The sequence below is a fragment of the Salmo trutta genome, chromosome 25, assembly GCF_901001165.1.
Source record: "Salmo trutta chromosome 25, fSalTru1.1, whole genome shotgun sequence".
In the NCBI taxonomy this organism is placed as follows: domain Eukaryota; kingdom Metazoa; phylum Chordata; class Actinopteri; order Salmoniformes; family Salmonidae; genus Salmo; species Salmo trutta.
This window is the reverse complement of record NC_042981.1, coordinates 36,477,403-36,489,607: the sequence shown is the minus strand read 5'-3', so window position 1 is coordinate 36,489,607 and position 12,205 is coordinate 36,477,403. Positions and strand designations below refer to the sequence as shown.

General features: G+C 46.7%; 1 protein-coding gene across 1 annotated transcript; it reads left to right on the top strand.

Annotated features, from left to right (window-relative positions):
- Positions 1-4,396: 4,396 nt before the first annotated feature.
- LOC115162675 (estrogen-related receptor gamma-like) lies at positions 4,397-10,606 on the top strand (the record flags this gene model as incomplete). Its single annotated transcript, XM_029714164.1, has 2 exons — positions 4,397-4,670; positions 9,512-10,606. Coding segments are annotated over 2 exons (519 nt in total), but the record flags the coding sequence as incomplete, so codon positions are not given.
- Between the last annotated feature and the right edge of the window lie 1,599 nt (positions 10,607-12,205).

Here is a 12,205-nt window from a genome sequence, read left to right as displayed (position 1 = left end):
GAAATGCAATTAGAGTTTAAAGAGCAGCTCTTTTGTGAAATGAAATCACTGGTATAAAAGAACCCTGGGATTCCTCTCTCTCTCTCCCCTCTTTCTCTCTCTTCTTCCCTCTCTCCCACGTCAATACCTCTCTCCCTCCATCATCAGCACTAAATTCACATTGATGCTCCTTTTCTCCGCCGTATCGATTGGCCATGGGAACAGAGATGCGTATCTGTTAATGAATGAGTCCTGAAGCAGCATTTGTATTAATCAGGCTGATAAGAAGAATTGCATGGCTGCGCGGCCATGACAGCTAGGGATGCCGAGCTATTGCTCCTGATAACATCATTGACGGACCTCAATAAAAAAAACGTTCCTTCTTCCTCTCAATAAACTAATCATGCTGCTTTTAATTATTGGTGTGGTTGGAGGGGGATAGGGGAGATGGGTGGAGATTGTGGGGAAATGTGTAAATCTAATTATTTACCAACATCGCTGTGTGTGTGTGTGTGTGGTGTGTGGTTGTGTGTGTGTGTGTGTGTGTGTGTGTGTGGTGTGATGTGTGTGTGTGTGTGTGTGGTGTGTGTGTGTTGTGTGTGTGTGTTGTGTGTGTGTGTAGGAGGTTTGGTGGGCACAGAAGAGACGCAAGGCTATGGAGTCTGTCCATACTGCCATGCTACAGCCCCACCTCCACCCCTCCACCGCACACACACACACACACACACACACATACACACACACACACACACATACTCACACACACACTTCTTACCCTCCTTTGCCTCTCTCTCAGTTAATCTTCCTCAGATTCCCCCTTCTGTAGTTTTCACATGATACCGTCACATAATACAGTTGCCTACTTGCCTTGCCCTTTGATCTGTTCTGTTACCACCCCAGCTCCCCGTTATTGTGGCTCTCTGCTTTTCCACTGCAAACCTAATGACTCATACAACAGAACAACATTACTGTATCTCCAAGCAGCTTTCATTACTGAACAACAACTAGCAATCTCCTGATTGGTTTACACCCCTCTAGCAGTAAGGTACTCTGTCCTCTCCCCCTCTCCCTCCCTCCTTGATGCCAGAGGAGGGTGTAATGTGTGTGTGTGTTTGTGTGTGTGTGTGTTTGCACGCATGCTTGCTTTTGTGCGTGTGTGTGTGTGTGTGTTAAGTTTTGCCTGCCAGCTCCCATCTCCCGTTCCGTCCCCTGCTGAGGAGTGGGGTATTAAAGACCCCCTTAAGAAATTCATCCTTAATCCCTTCTGATGATTTTATTAAGAAGTAGTGGAGGTGCTGCCAACTGGCTCACACTGCTCCTTCCGTGTGTGTGTGTGTGTGTGTGTGTGTGTGTGTGTGTTTGCCAGCCCTCCACAGTTTCTAATGCGATCAGCAATGTTAGCAGTAGTGGATAGTAAATTAACAGTTGTTTGAAACAATAGCCTGCAACCCCAACATAATGAGCTATCTGCCACTACTGATCTGCTTTGGGAGAGAGAGGAAGAAAACCATGCTGCTCCACACACGCCTCACACACACACACCTGACGCTCAAACACACACACACACACACACACACATCCGTCATCTCCTGAGGAGTCTCAGCACAAGAGATGTTGTTAAGCGTTTCTTCCTCATCTGCTGGTTCCACCTGCTGAATGCCTCAGCTTATAACACACACACAACACAACACACACACACACACACACACACACACACACACACACCACACACACACACACACACACACACACACACACACACCACACACACACACAAACCACACACACACACACCACACAACACACACACACAACACACACACACACACACAACACACACACGCACACACACACACACACACAACAACACACAACGTTCTGTTGGAGACAGATGTGCACCTGGACAGCCCCCTCTGTGTGCCTCCGGAAGGCTTATTTAGACACACACACACACACACACACACACACACACACACACACACAGGTTGAAGGAGCAGGTGTGTGAGCAGAGGAGAGAGGAGAGGACAGCTGTGAGGTGAGATGTGAGTGGCAGGTGTTCCATTATAGAGCGAGGGAGAGACAGAACGACGAAGGGGGATAGAGAGAAAGCGAGGGAGAGACAGAGACCGAGATACACATGTTAGTAAATCTGTTCTGCCATATTCATAACCATACTGACTTCTTCCATTTGTGTTCAGATCCAGCCAACCCAATAACACAGATCTAGAGAAAGAAAACATTTGCATAGATACCAGGGGAAAGATGTAGAGAAAAAAGGTAGAGTGACAGAGTGGGGGGAAGCCAAGAGAGAGGAAAGTGAAAGACAGAGTGGGGGGAAGCCAAGAGAGAGGAAGGAAAGACAGAGTGGGGGGAAGCCAAGAGAGAGGAAGGAAAGACAGAGTGGGGGGAAGCCAAGAGAGAGGAAGGAAAGACAGAGTGGGGGGAAGCCAAGAGAGAGGAAGGAAAGACAGAGGTGGGGGGAAGCCAAAGAGAGAGGAAGGAAAGACAGAGTGGGGGGGAAGCCAAGAGAGAGGAAGGAAAGACAGAGTGGGGGGAAGCCAAGAGAGAGGAAGGAAAGACAGAGTGGGGGGAAGCCAAGAGAAGAGGAAGGAAAGACAGAGTGGGGGGAAGCCAAGAGAGAGGAAGGAAGACAGAGTGGGGGGAAGCCCGAGGCAGAGGAAGGAAAAGACAGAGTGGGGGGAAGCCAGAGAGAGGAAGGAAAGACAGAGTGGGGGGAAGCCAAGAGAGAGGAAGGAAAGACAGAGTGGGGGGAAGCCAAGAAGAGGAAGGAAAGACAGAGTGGGGGGGAAGCCAAGAGAGAGGAAGGAAAGACAGAGTGGGGGAAGAAGAGAGAGAAGAAAGACAGAGTGGGGAAGGAAAGTGAAAGCAGAAGACAGGAGGGATGGTGAGTGAGTCCGAGAGAGGGAGCGAGTGAGAGACACGAAGAGGGAGAGAGGAGAAGAGTAAAGAGAGAGTAGGAGTTTTCAGACTAGCAATTAGAGTGTGAGGGGTGGTGATGGCTAGCATTGATCCATGGTGTGTGTGTGTCAGTTGGAGATAAGACACCTCCGTCCCCAGAGGAGAGCCCTGGGCGCTGGGCTAGGGAAGAGGAGGAGGCCCCTGGTCACCATGTGTATGGTGCTGGAGAGGCTGGATGAACTTCCTCTGGCTTCAACACATGGCCGGAATGACAATGATGTTTAGGCCAGACCCAGACCCAGACCTAGACCCAGACCTAGACGCAGACCTAGACTCAGACCTAGACATAGACCTAGACCCAGACCTAGAAATAGACCTAGACCCAGACCTAGACCTAGACCCAGACCTAGACATAGACCTAGACCCAGATATAGACATAGACCTAGACCCAGATATAGACCCAGATATAGACCTAGACCAAGACCCAGATATAGACTTAGACCCAGACCTAGACCCAGACCCAGACCCAGATATAGACCTAGACCCAGACCTAGACCCAGACATAGACCCAGACCTAGACCCAGACCTAGACATAGACCTAGACCCAGACCTAGTCCCAGACCTAGACATAGACCTAGACCCAGACCTAGACCCAGACCCAGATATAGACCTAGACCCAGACCTAGACCCAGACCTAGACCCAGACCTAGACATAGACCTAGACCCAGACCTAGACCCAGACCCAGATATAGACCTAGACCCAGACCTAGACCTAGACATAGACCCAGACCTAGACCCAGACCTAGACCTAGACATAGACCCAGACCCAGATATAGACCTTGACTTAGACCTAGACCCAGACCCAGATATAGACCTAGACCTAGACCCAGACCCAGATATAGAGCTAGACCCAGACCCAGACCTAGACTCAGACCTAGACTAAGACCTAGACCCAGACCAAGACAAAGACCTAGACCCAGACCTAGAACCAGACCTAGGCCTAGAACCAGATCTAGACTCAGACCCAGACTCAGACCTAGACCTAGACCCAGACCCAGGCCTTGAACCAGACCTAGACCAAGTCCCAGACCTAGACCCAGATCAAGTACCAGACCTAGACCCAGACCTAGACCCAGACCTAGACCCAGGCCTAGACCCAGACCAAGTCCCAGACTCAGACCTAGACCCAGACCCAGAACAAGTCCCAGACCTAGACCGAGACCCAGACCTAGACCCAGGCCTAGACCCAGATCAAGTACCAGACCTAGACCCAGACCTAGACCCAGACCCAGACCCAGACCAAGTTCCAGACCTAGACCCAGACCCAGACATAGACCGAGACCCAGATCTAGACCCAGACCTCAGAACAGCTGAGCACCATACCTAGTCCTAGACCCAGACTTAAACAGCAGCCTAATTTTTGTTCTGAATTGATTGTATTATCCAGTGGGTTTAACCTCTTTTTCTCTCTCCCCCGCTCTCTCTCTCTCTCCCTCCCTCAGGTTTCTCCACACTGTCGCTGGCAGACCAGATGAGTCTACTGCAGAGTGCGTGGATGGAGATTCTGATCCTGCGTGTGGTGTACCGCTCGCTGTCCTTCGAGGACAAGCTGGTGTATGCTGAGGACTACATCATGGATGAAGACCAGTCCAAGCTGGCAGGTCTACTCGATCTCAACAACGCCATACTGCAACTGGTGAAGAAATACAAAGCCATGAAGCTGGAGAAGGAGGAGTTTGTCACTCTCAAGGCTATCGCTCTGGCTAACTCAGGTGAGAACACACACACACACACACACCACACACACACACACACACACACACACACACACACACACACACACACACACACACACACACACACACACACACACACACACACACACACACACACACACACACACACACAGTCCCTTCATCATGCACTCTCTTAAATCAACTCAGACAGGCACACTTCTGAGTAGCTGTTGGCACTCAACGACATTGTAGTAAATACTAAACAAGATTCTCAGAAATGGATACTGGATTTAAACCATAGCTGTAACTGTATTCCATAACTCCATGATTTCCTGTTATGTCTGGGTGTTGTTCCTGTTTCCAGTCTTGTTAACATCCTGAGTATGATTCATGCTTCCATCTAATCTCTATGAAATATCAAAGTGATATTTCATGTATTCCATTTTGAAAGCTGATATTACATTTGCCTCAGTGGTACAATGGTAAAACATTATGAATCAGTGCCCATCGTCTCTTGTCCTTGCTCTTGTAATACAAATATACAAAATGTAATAGTATAGTCATTTACCAGATGCTTTTATCCAAAGTGACTTATGTGGCCCATGCTGGAAATAACCCCCACTCTGGCGTTTGTTTGTTTCGTTCTCCAACCCATTTCTCCATTAGGGCTATCAGAAGGTATGTAAGTACAGTGTCAGAAAAGAAGAGTTAAGATCCTCCTCCTCCTCCTCCTCCTCCTCCACCTCCCCTCCTCTGCCTCCTCCCCCTCCTCCTCCACCTCCCCTCCTCTTCTTCCCCTCCCCCTCCTCCCCTATTCCACCTCCCCTCCTCCTCCTCCACCTCCCCTCCTCCTCTTCCACTCCTCCACCTCCCCTCCTCTACCTCCCCTCCTCCACCTCCCCTCCTCCACCTCCCCTCCTCTTCATCCCCTCCTCACCTCCCCTCATTTTCTTCCCTTCCTCCTCCCCTCCTCCACCTACCCTCCTCCTCCCCTCCCCTACCTCCCCCTCTCCTCCACCTCTCCTCCTAACCTCCCCTCCTCCTCTCCTCTCCTCTCCTCTCCTCTCCTCTCCTACACCTCCCCTCCTCCCCTCCTCCACCTCCCCTCCTCTTCCTCCCCTCCTCCAACCCCCCCTCCCATGAGACTCATAAGAGAAGCACCATCAAAGAGGTGATTTAAATACATCCCCATAGTAGACACACACATTCAGACAGTGAAACACGCACCTATCCCCCACCCTCTCCCTGAAGCGTAGTAGTGGCTGTCCCTTTTACAATTAGCATAGTGGTCTCCTCAGATGCCTGTTAAATAAGGCGCAATCATTAGGACCCCGCATGTCAATAACCGCCTCTGATGTCGTCCGGCATCGACAGTCCTGCCTAGCCCTCTTCCCCCTTCTCCCTCCCCCTCTCCTCCCGGTGACCCCATCTTTGAACTTTATCTTGATTGCCGGCCAGTGGTTTTCCCTTTAATTACAAGAAGGAAACTGTCAATAGAATCTGTTAAATGGGATGCAATGGGCGGCTTGAATGGGAGGACGGCTATTTGTTCAAATTCTCCAGCGCTCAAGGTATTGACAGTTTGTTTTCTGGGGCCATATGTGGCGATCAATCTCGGGCCGGGCCCAGCCACGCTGAAAAATGAAAGAGCAGATTGCTTCTGCTGGCCGTGGGATGACGGTTCACTATTTGGCGAGCGGAGGATTGGGGGAAGAGTCTGGGAACATGGGAACGTTTCAGCCCTCCTGCCACAAGTGCACCCCAGAGAGGTCTTAGACGTGCGGCTCCTTAGAGAAATGTTTTTTTTTTATTGATTTTGTACTTAAGTGTTCATCCATGCTGTCGATGACACAGACGGAGACTGATAGCAGCTGGAGTCCTTCACAGCAGACTTCTTTGTGTGTGTTACATTTCTGCATGGGACTCATACTGAATATACTTTATATGTCAACTGTAAGCCACTTTGGATAAAAATGTTTGCTTAGTGATTACTGTTGGAGATTGATGTTAATGAAAAAAAAATATATATAGGATCAGAAACTAATGAAGAAGTGATGCAGACAAGTTTATGATCAAAACTATAAGGTTTTAGTTGTTAGTCAATATTCCTTTCAGTTTGTTATAGATGAGCCAGTGCAACAACAACAGAAAGCTAGCATTAGCATTTTGAAGGGCAGGGACATAATTAATTCTTTGAATGCTAATCGTCTGCATTAATGATGGGAACCCTTAAGAAATGCTACTGAACGTGGTTCACATATAAAGATGTACGTGTGTGTGTGTGTTAATAGTCCTTGTTTAACCCCACTGCTCATTAGCAACATGCTACGCTAATAGAACACAGTGTTTCCTGCCACTTTAAGTCTGGACACACACACACGCACACACACACACACACACACACACACACACACACACACACACACACACACACACACACACACACACACACACACACACACACACCACACACACACACACACACACACACAGAAGAATATCTACTTGCTATTATAATTGTCAAACACTCTTGGGAGGAGTGCATCGCTTTCCTATAGAGCTAAGAAACATAAGTTATCCACACAATTACCAGGACATGTTTGACTAGCATGTTAATTTAAGTAACAGCCAAATCACATTAAGTCTCCTGTCACCTTAAGAGTTAATTGAATTCTCATTGATTTACTACTGTTACACCATGTGGCATTTTATCTAACAGCAGTGGACAAACACCTTAGAATGTGTTGTCAAATGTTTTGATTAGGAGGATAGTGTTTTGCTGTGAAAAAACCCAAAAGCCACCTTGTTATAACTGAAATATGGAATCAGTTAAATTGACATCTTCACGATGATCTAAAGAGCCTTCATTGTGGCCTACACCTTTCTACAGGAAAAATAAATAATATTATCATTTATGTAGTATTATAGAAACAGTTGGAATAGAGTGGAGACATACCATGTGTAGTATTATAGAAACAGTTGGAATAGAGTGGAGACATGCCGTGTGTAGTATTATAGAAACAGTTGGAATAGAGTGGAGACATGCCGTGTGTAGTATTATAGAAACAGTTGGAATAGAGTGGAGACATGCCGTGTGTAGTATTATAGAAACAGATGGAATAGAGTGGAGACATGCCGTGTGTAGTATTATAGAAACAGATGGAATAGAGTGGAGACATGCCGTGTGTAGTATTATAGAAACAGTTGGAATAGAGTGGAGACATACCGTGTGTAGTATTATAGAAACAGTTGGAATAGAGTGGAGACATACCGTGTGTAGTATTATAGAAACAGTTGGAATAGAGTGGAGACATACCGTGTGTAGTATTATAGAAACAGTTGGAATAGAGTGGAGACATACCGTGTGTAGTATTATAGAAACAGTTGGAATAGAGTGGAGACATACCGTGTGTAGTATTGTAGAAACAGTTGGAATAGAGTGGAGACATACCGTGCGTAGTATTAGACTAGTCCACAATGCTCTAGCGAGAATACTTGGTGATACTTGATGATAATAGCGTGTCGTTTTTAATCATTTTGTTATAAGCCTTCCCCAAACCATAGCCCTAATCTTAACTACTAGGAATGAATACCTAAACTTAACCGTTTGAGTCGTTTCTGTTTTAACCCTGTAACCATGCGGAATTAACCCTGTAACTACCCGGAATGAATGTGTCAAAAATTAACCATAATATGTTGAAGGGAAACAATGAGAGCTTGTTGCTCTGTTGCATGAATATGTGAGTTGCTCTGGTGTATACGTGTGTATGCATGTCGGTGTGCACGTGCGTGTGTGTGATAGTCAGATTGATAGTGTTACTGGCTCTGCAGCCCTGTAAAGGTGTGTGTGTAAGCAGTTTCCTGCCGGGGGGGCTCCTGTCGGATCACAGGTCACTTTTCACATGGCCAAAGCCCCTGTCACACACTCACTCATACACACACCGCCAAATCCTGGTGATGGATGACTGAGAGCTCGCTGTCAGAATCCTGGATCAGACACACACATATACCGGGTTAGAGTATTGACCCAAACAGAAGCATGAACATCTGAATGTGTCTTTGGGGCAGAGCAGTCTGTATGTGTACGTGTGGTGGGGTTTAGAGAATTGAACCAAATGGACACACTACAACTCAGCCACTCACACCCTCCAGCTATGGGACAGTAGACTAAAGCCAGTCGTTAAATCCTGTGTGCGTGCGTGTGCGTGTGTGTGTGTGTGTGTGTGTGTGTTTGTGTGTTTGCGTACACCCTCCTCTCCACCACAATGTTTGGTCAGTGTGATCTGTCAATAGTTGACCTGTGATTATTATTTAACATGCATGTTCCATTGATCGTCTGGATTGATCTGGTTTCAACTCTAAAGGCCAGCCTGCATTAAGTCATTTATCCCTGGGGAGAAACACTGCTAGGGTCAACCTGGACACATAGACAGGCCGCAGTAGCACGCACACACACACACACACACAATGATGGATGTACCCGATAGAGTACAACAGTGGTTATATACTGTGATCACCCCACCCACACTGACCTCTTGCTTGGACCATTAAGGTCCTGTGTGTGCATGTGTATGTGTGTGTGTGTGTGCTTGTGTGTGCGTGTGTTGGACTGGAGTTGTGAAATCCATCGCAGTACCACACCCATCCCCAGTGCTCATAAATGCTCCAGTACCGACTCAGTATGCTAATGACTGTGTTTGACATTACCCCTGAGACAGGAAAATACAGACAGGCCAGGCTATTGTTCAGCTGGGGAGTGTCTCTCTCTCTCTCTCTCTTTCTCTCTCATTCTGTGATGACATAGTCATGTAGTATGTGTAAAGATTAACCTCTATCTGCTTTATTTCCCCTCCCTCGCTCCCTCCCTCCCCCTGTAGACTCCATGCACATAGAGGACGTGGAGGCAGTGCAGAAGCTCCAGGACGTGCTCCATGAGGCCCTGCAGGACTACGAGGCGGGCCAGCACCCGGAGGACCCTCGTCGGGCAGGCAAGCTGCTGATGACCCTGCCCCTGCTCCGCCAGACCTCCACCAAGGCCGTGCAGCACTTCTACAGCATCAAGCAGGACGGCAAGGTCCCCATGCACAAACTCTTCCTGGAACTGCTGGAGGCCAAGGTCTGATTGGCTAACCACGTCGACAACCCCCAATATGTCAGTCTGTCAGTCGCACCCAGCCTCCTCCCATTGACCCCCGTAACCCCACATGACCCCTGAACCTCCCAAACCGCCGCCCACTGAGAGGGATGGGCGGGACTAACCTCTGAACTTTAACCCCTGACCTCTGTGCATAAGGGAAGACACTGACACTGAGACGAGACCTCTGCTGGAGGGCCGTATGTGTATAGATTATAGACAAGTCATAAACCAGTTACCATAACAACGGCCCTGTAAACTATTGACTATCAACCACGAGTCACTTATACATATAAGAATGATTAACGATGTGATTATTGACTATTGACTGATGAAAATGTTTAAACGAGGAATTTAAAAAAGAAAAGCAGAGAGACTGCTCTGCTTGTGTCAGCAGCAGAGAGACTGCTCTGCTTGTGTCAGCAGCAGAGAGACTGTAAAGCTTTCTTAACTTCTTCTCAGTTTCCCAACACAGTTTTTACAGGATGTGCTGTTGAAGAAAACGTTTGAAAATGAACAAAGACTTTTTGTTGATGATTTTCATGAAGAAATGTGTAATGGAGAAGAGTGGAAAGGAGAGAGGAGACTTGCCCTGCCAAAGGATGGAGATCCATTCAGTGGATGCCAGCAAACTTTACTATCAGCCCCCGACACCTCCTGTTACTCTTAATATCTTCTGATACACCCCCCCCCCCCAAAAAAAATAATATCTGGTGCCCCAGTACCCCACCCCCAGTATTTACCTCTTACTGCAGTCTGGCCTGCTTAACTACAGTATTATAACACACACACGCGTCACACCAACACACACTGTCACAGTCTTGTACAGCTAACCTTGTGGGGACACACACTTCAGTCCCATTCAAAATCCTAACCCTAGTTCCTAACCTTAACCCTTAACGTAATTATAATCCTAACACTAATTCTAACATTAACCCTAAACCCCCTAGAATTAGCACTTGACCTCGTGGGGACTAACAAAATGTCCCCAGTTGCTCAAATGTTGGTTCATTTACTATTCTTGTGGGGACTTCTGGTCCCCACAAGAATAGTTAAACACGTCCACACATACAACACACACACAGTCCCCATGTGCCAGCCTAATAACAGATCGTTGTCATCCCCCCCCCCCGGCCTTCCCTTTGGGTTTGTCCATTTTAATCACTTACAGCAACTAGACTCCCTCGTTGCCCTTTTCTGTTAAGTCTTCCAGAGGGTTCGTAGACATGATGTAGTGGCTTGATGATTGTCGCTACTTTTTGAGGGAGATGGGGAAGCTTTAGTCACTCATGCAATATGGACGAGAGGTATAGGAGCGCAGAAGGGACAGGCTCACATATTTATGGTTGTTTTTCAACTTGTTTGGTCTTATTTTTATTGAAATGAATAAGGGTGTAAATATATGATCCGGTCATCATATATGGTCCACATGATTCTTTTGTTTTGTTTATATTGTGTTAATAAGAAAGCAATCAATATATGTGTTTTTCTATCAGCTTTACCACTTTCAGCAATTCTATATGGATATATATATGGATCGACTCTTATCTTCTCTAAGCAATAGTCATTTAAAAGGAGGGTGCATATTAACATGTATGCAATTCATGTTTGTGCCAGTCTTCGTTGGGGGGGATGTTAGCATTTCTACCAGGTGTAGCTTCTCTCTGTGTGCTTGCCATAGGCTATTAGATGACATAGTCCTAGAATCAAACTAACCCAAAGCTAGGGAAGCACCATGAATGTGCAGGCAAGCAGGTAACTCATGCATTTGACTCTTAAGACCGCCATTGTACCAAGAACAGTAATCTGTAGCCGAGATATAATACTAGACTAGCACTTAGGAAAGCTTTTAACAGCGGTGGGCTCATAGGAAGGAATGAGGTTGGGATTTGGTCCAGGGTTTTTGAACGCAGATTAAGAACGCCAATATCCATAATCTAGATTATGATGTACTCTAATATAAAATGGTAACTGGTTACAGTTGAGAAGCTAAACGATAAGTCAAGTAATCTACGTCACTCTCTATAACAAATATGTCAGTATTATTAGTAAGGGGTATTTTCTGAACCTTCTTAACCATTGTATATTGTAAATGAACAGATTATAATTCTAACCTAAGACATTTTATTGGAACAAAACACAAAAAAGAAAAAAATACAAAAACAGAAAAATGTAGTTCAGCCTCTCAGTGTTTCATGTTTGCTGTGCTTTTCTGAAAAATGTTCCCTTTGTTGTTTTCTTTAGTTTCGTTTGTTTTCTTCCTCTTCCCTTTCTTTCCCTTCCGTTGCGTTCGACGACGTCGTTGTGTACTTTCTCGTGGTGGTTCTAGTTCTCGTGCCGTGCGCTTTTTTTTTTAGACACAGGGTAGAAGTAGAGACAACGGTGGATGTACCGATCCTCAGGAGACAAGGGGCGGCGTGTTCTCACATACCTGCCA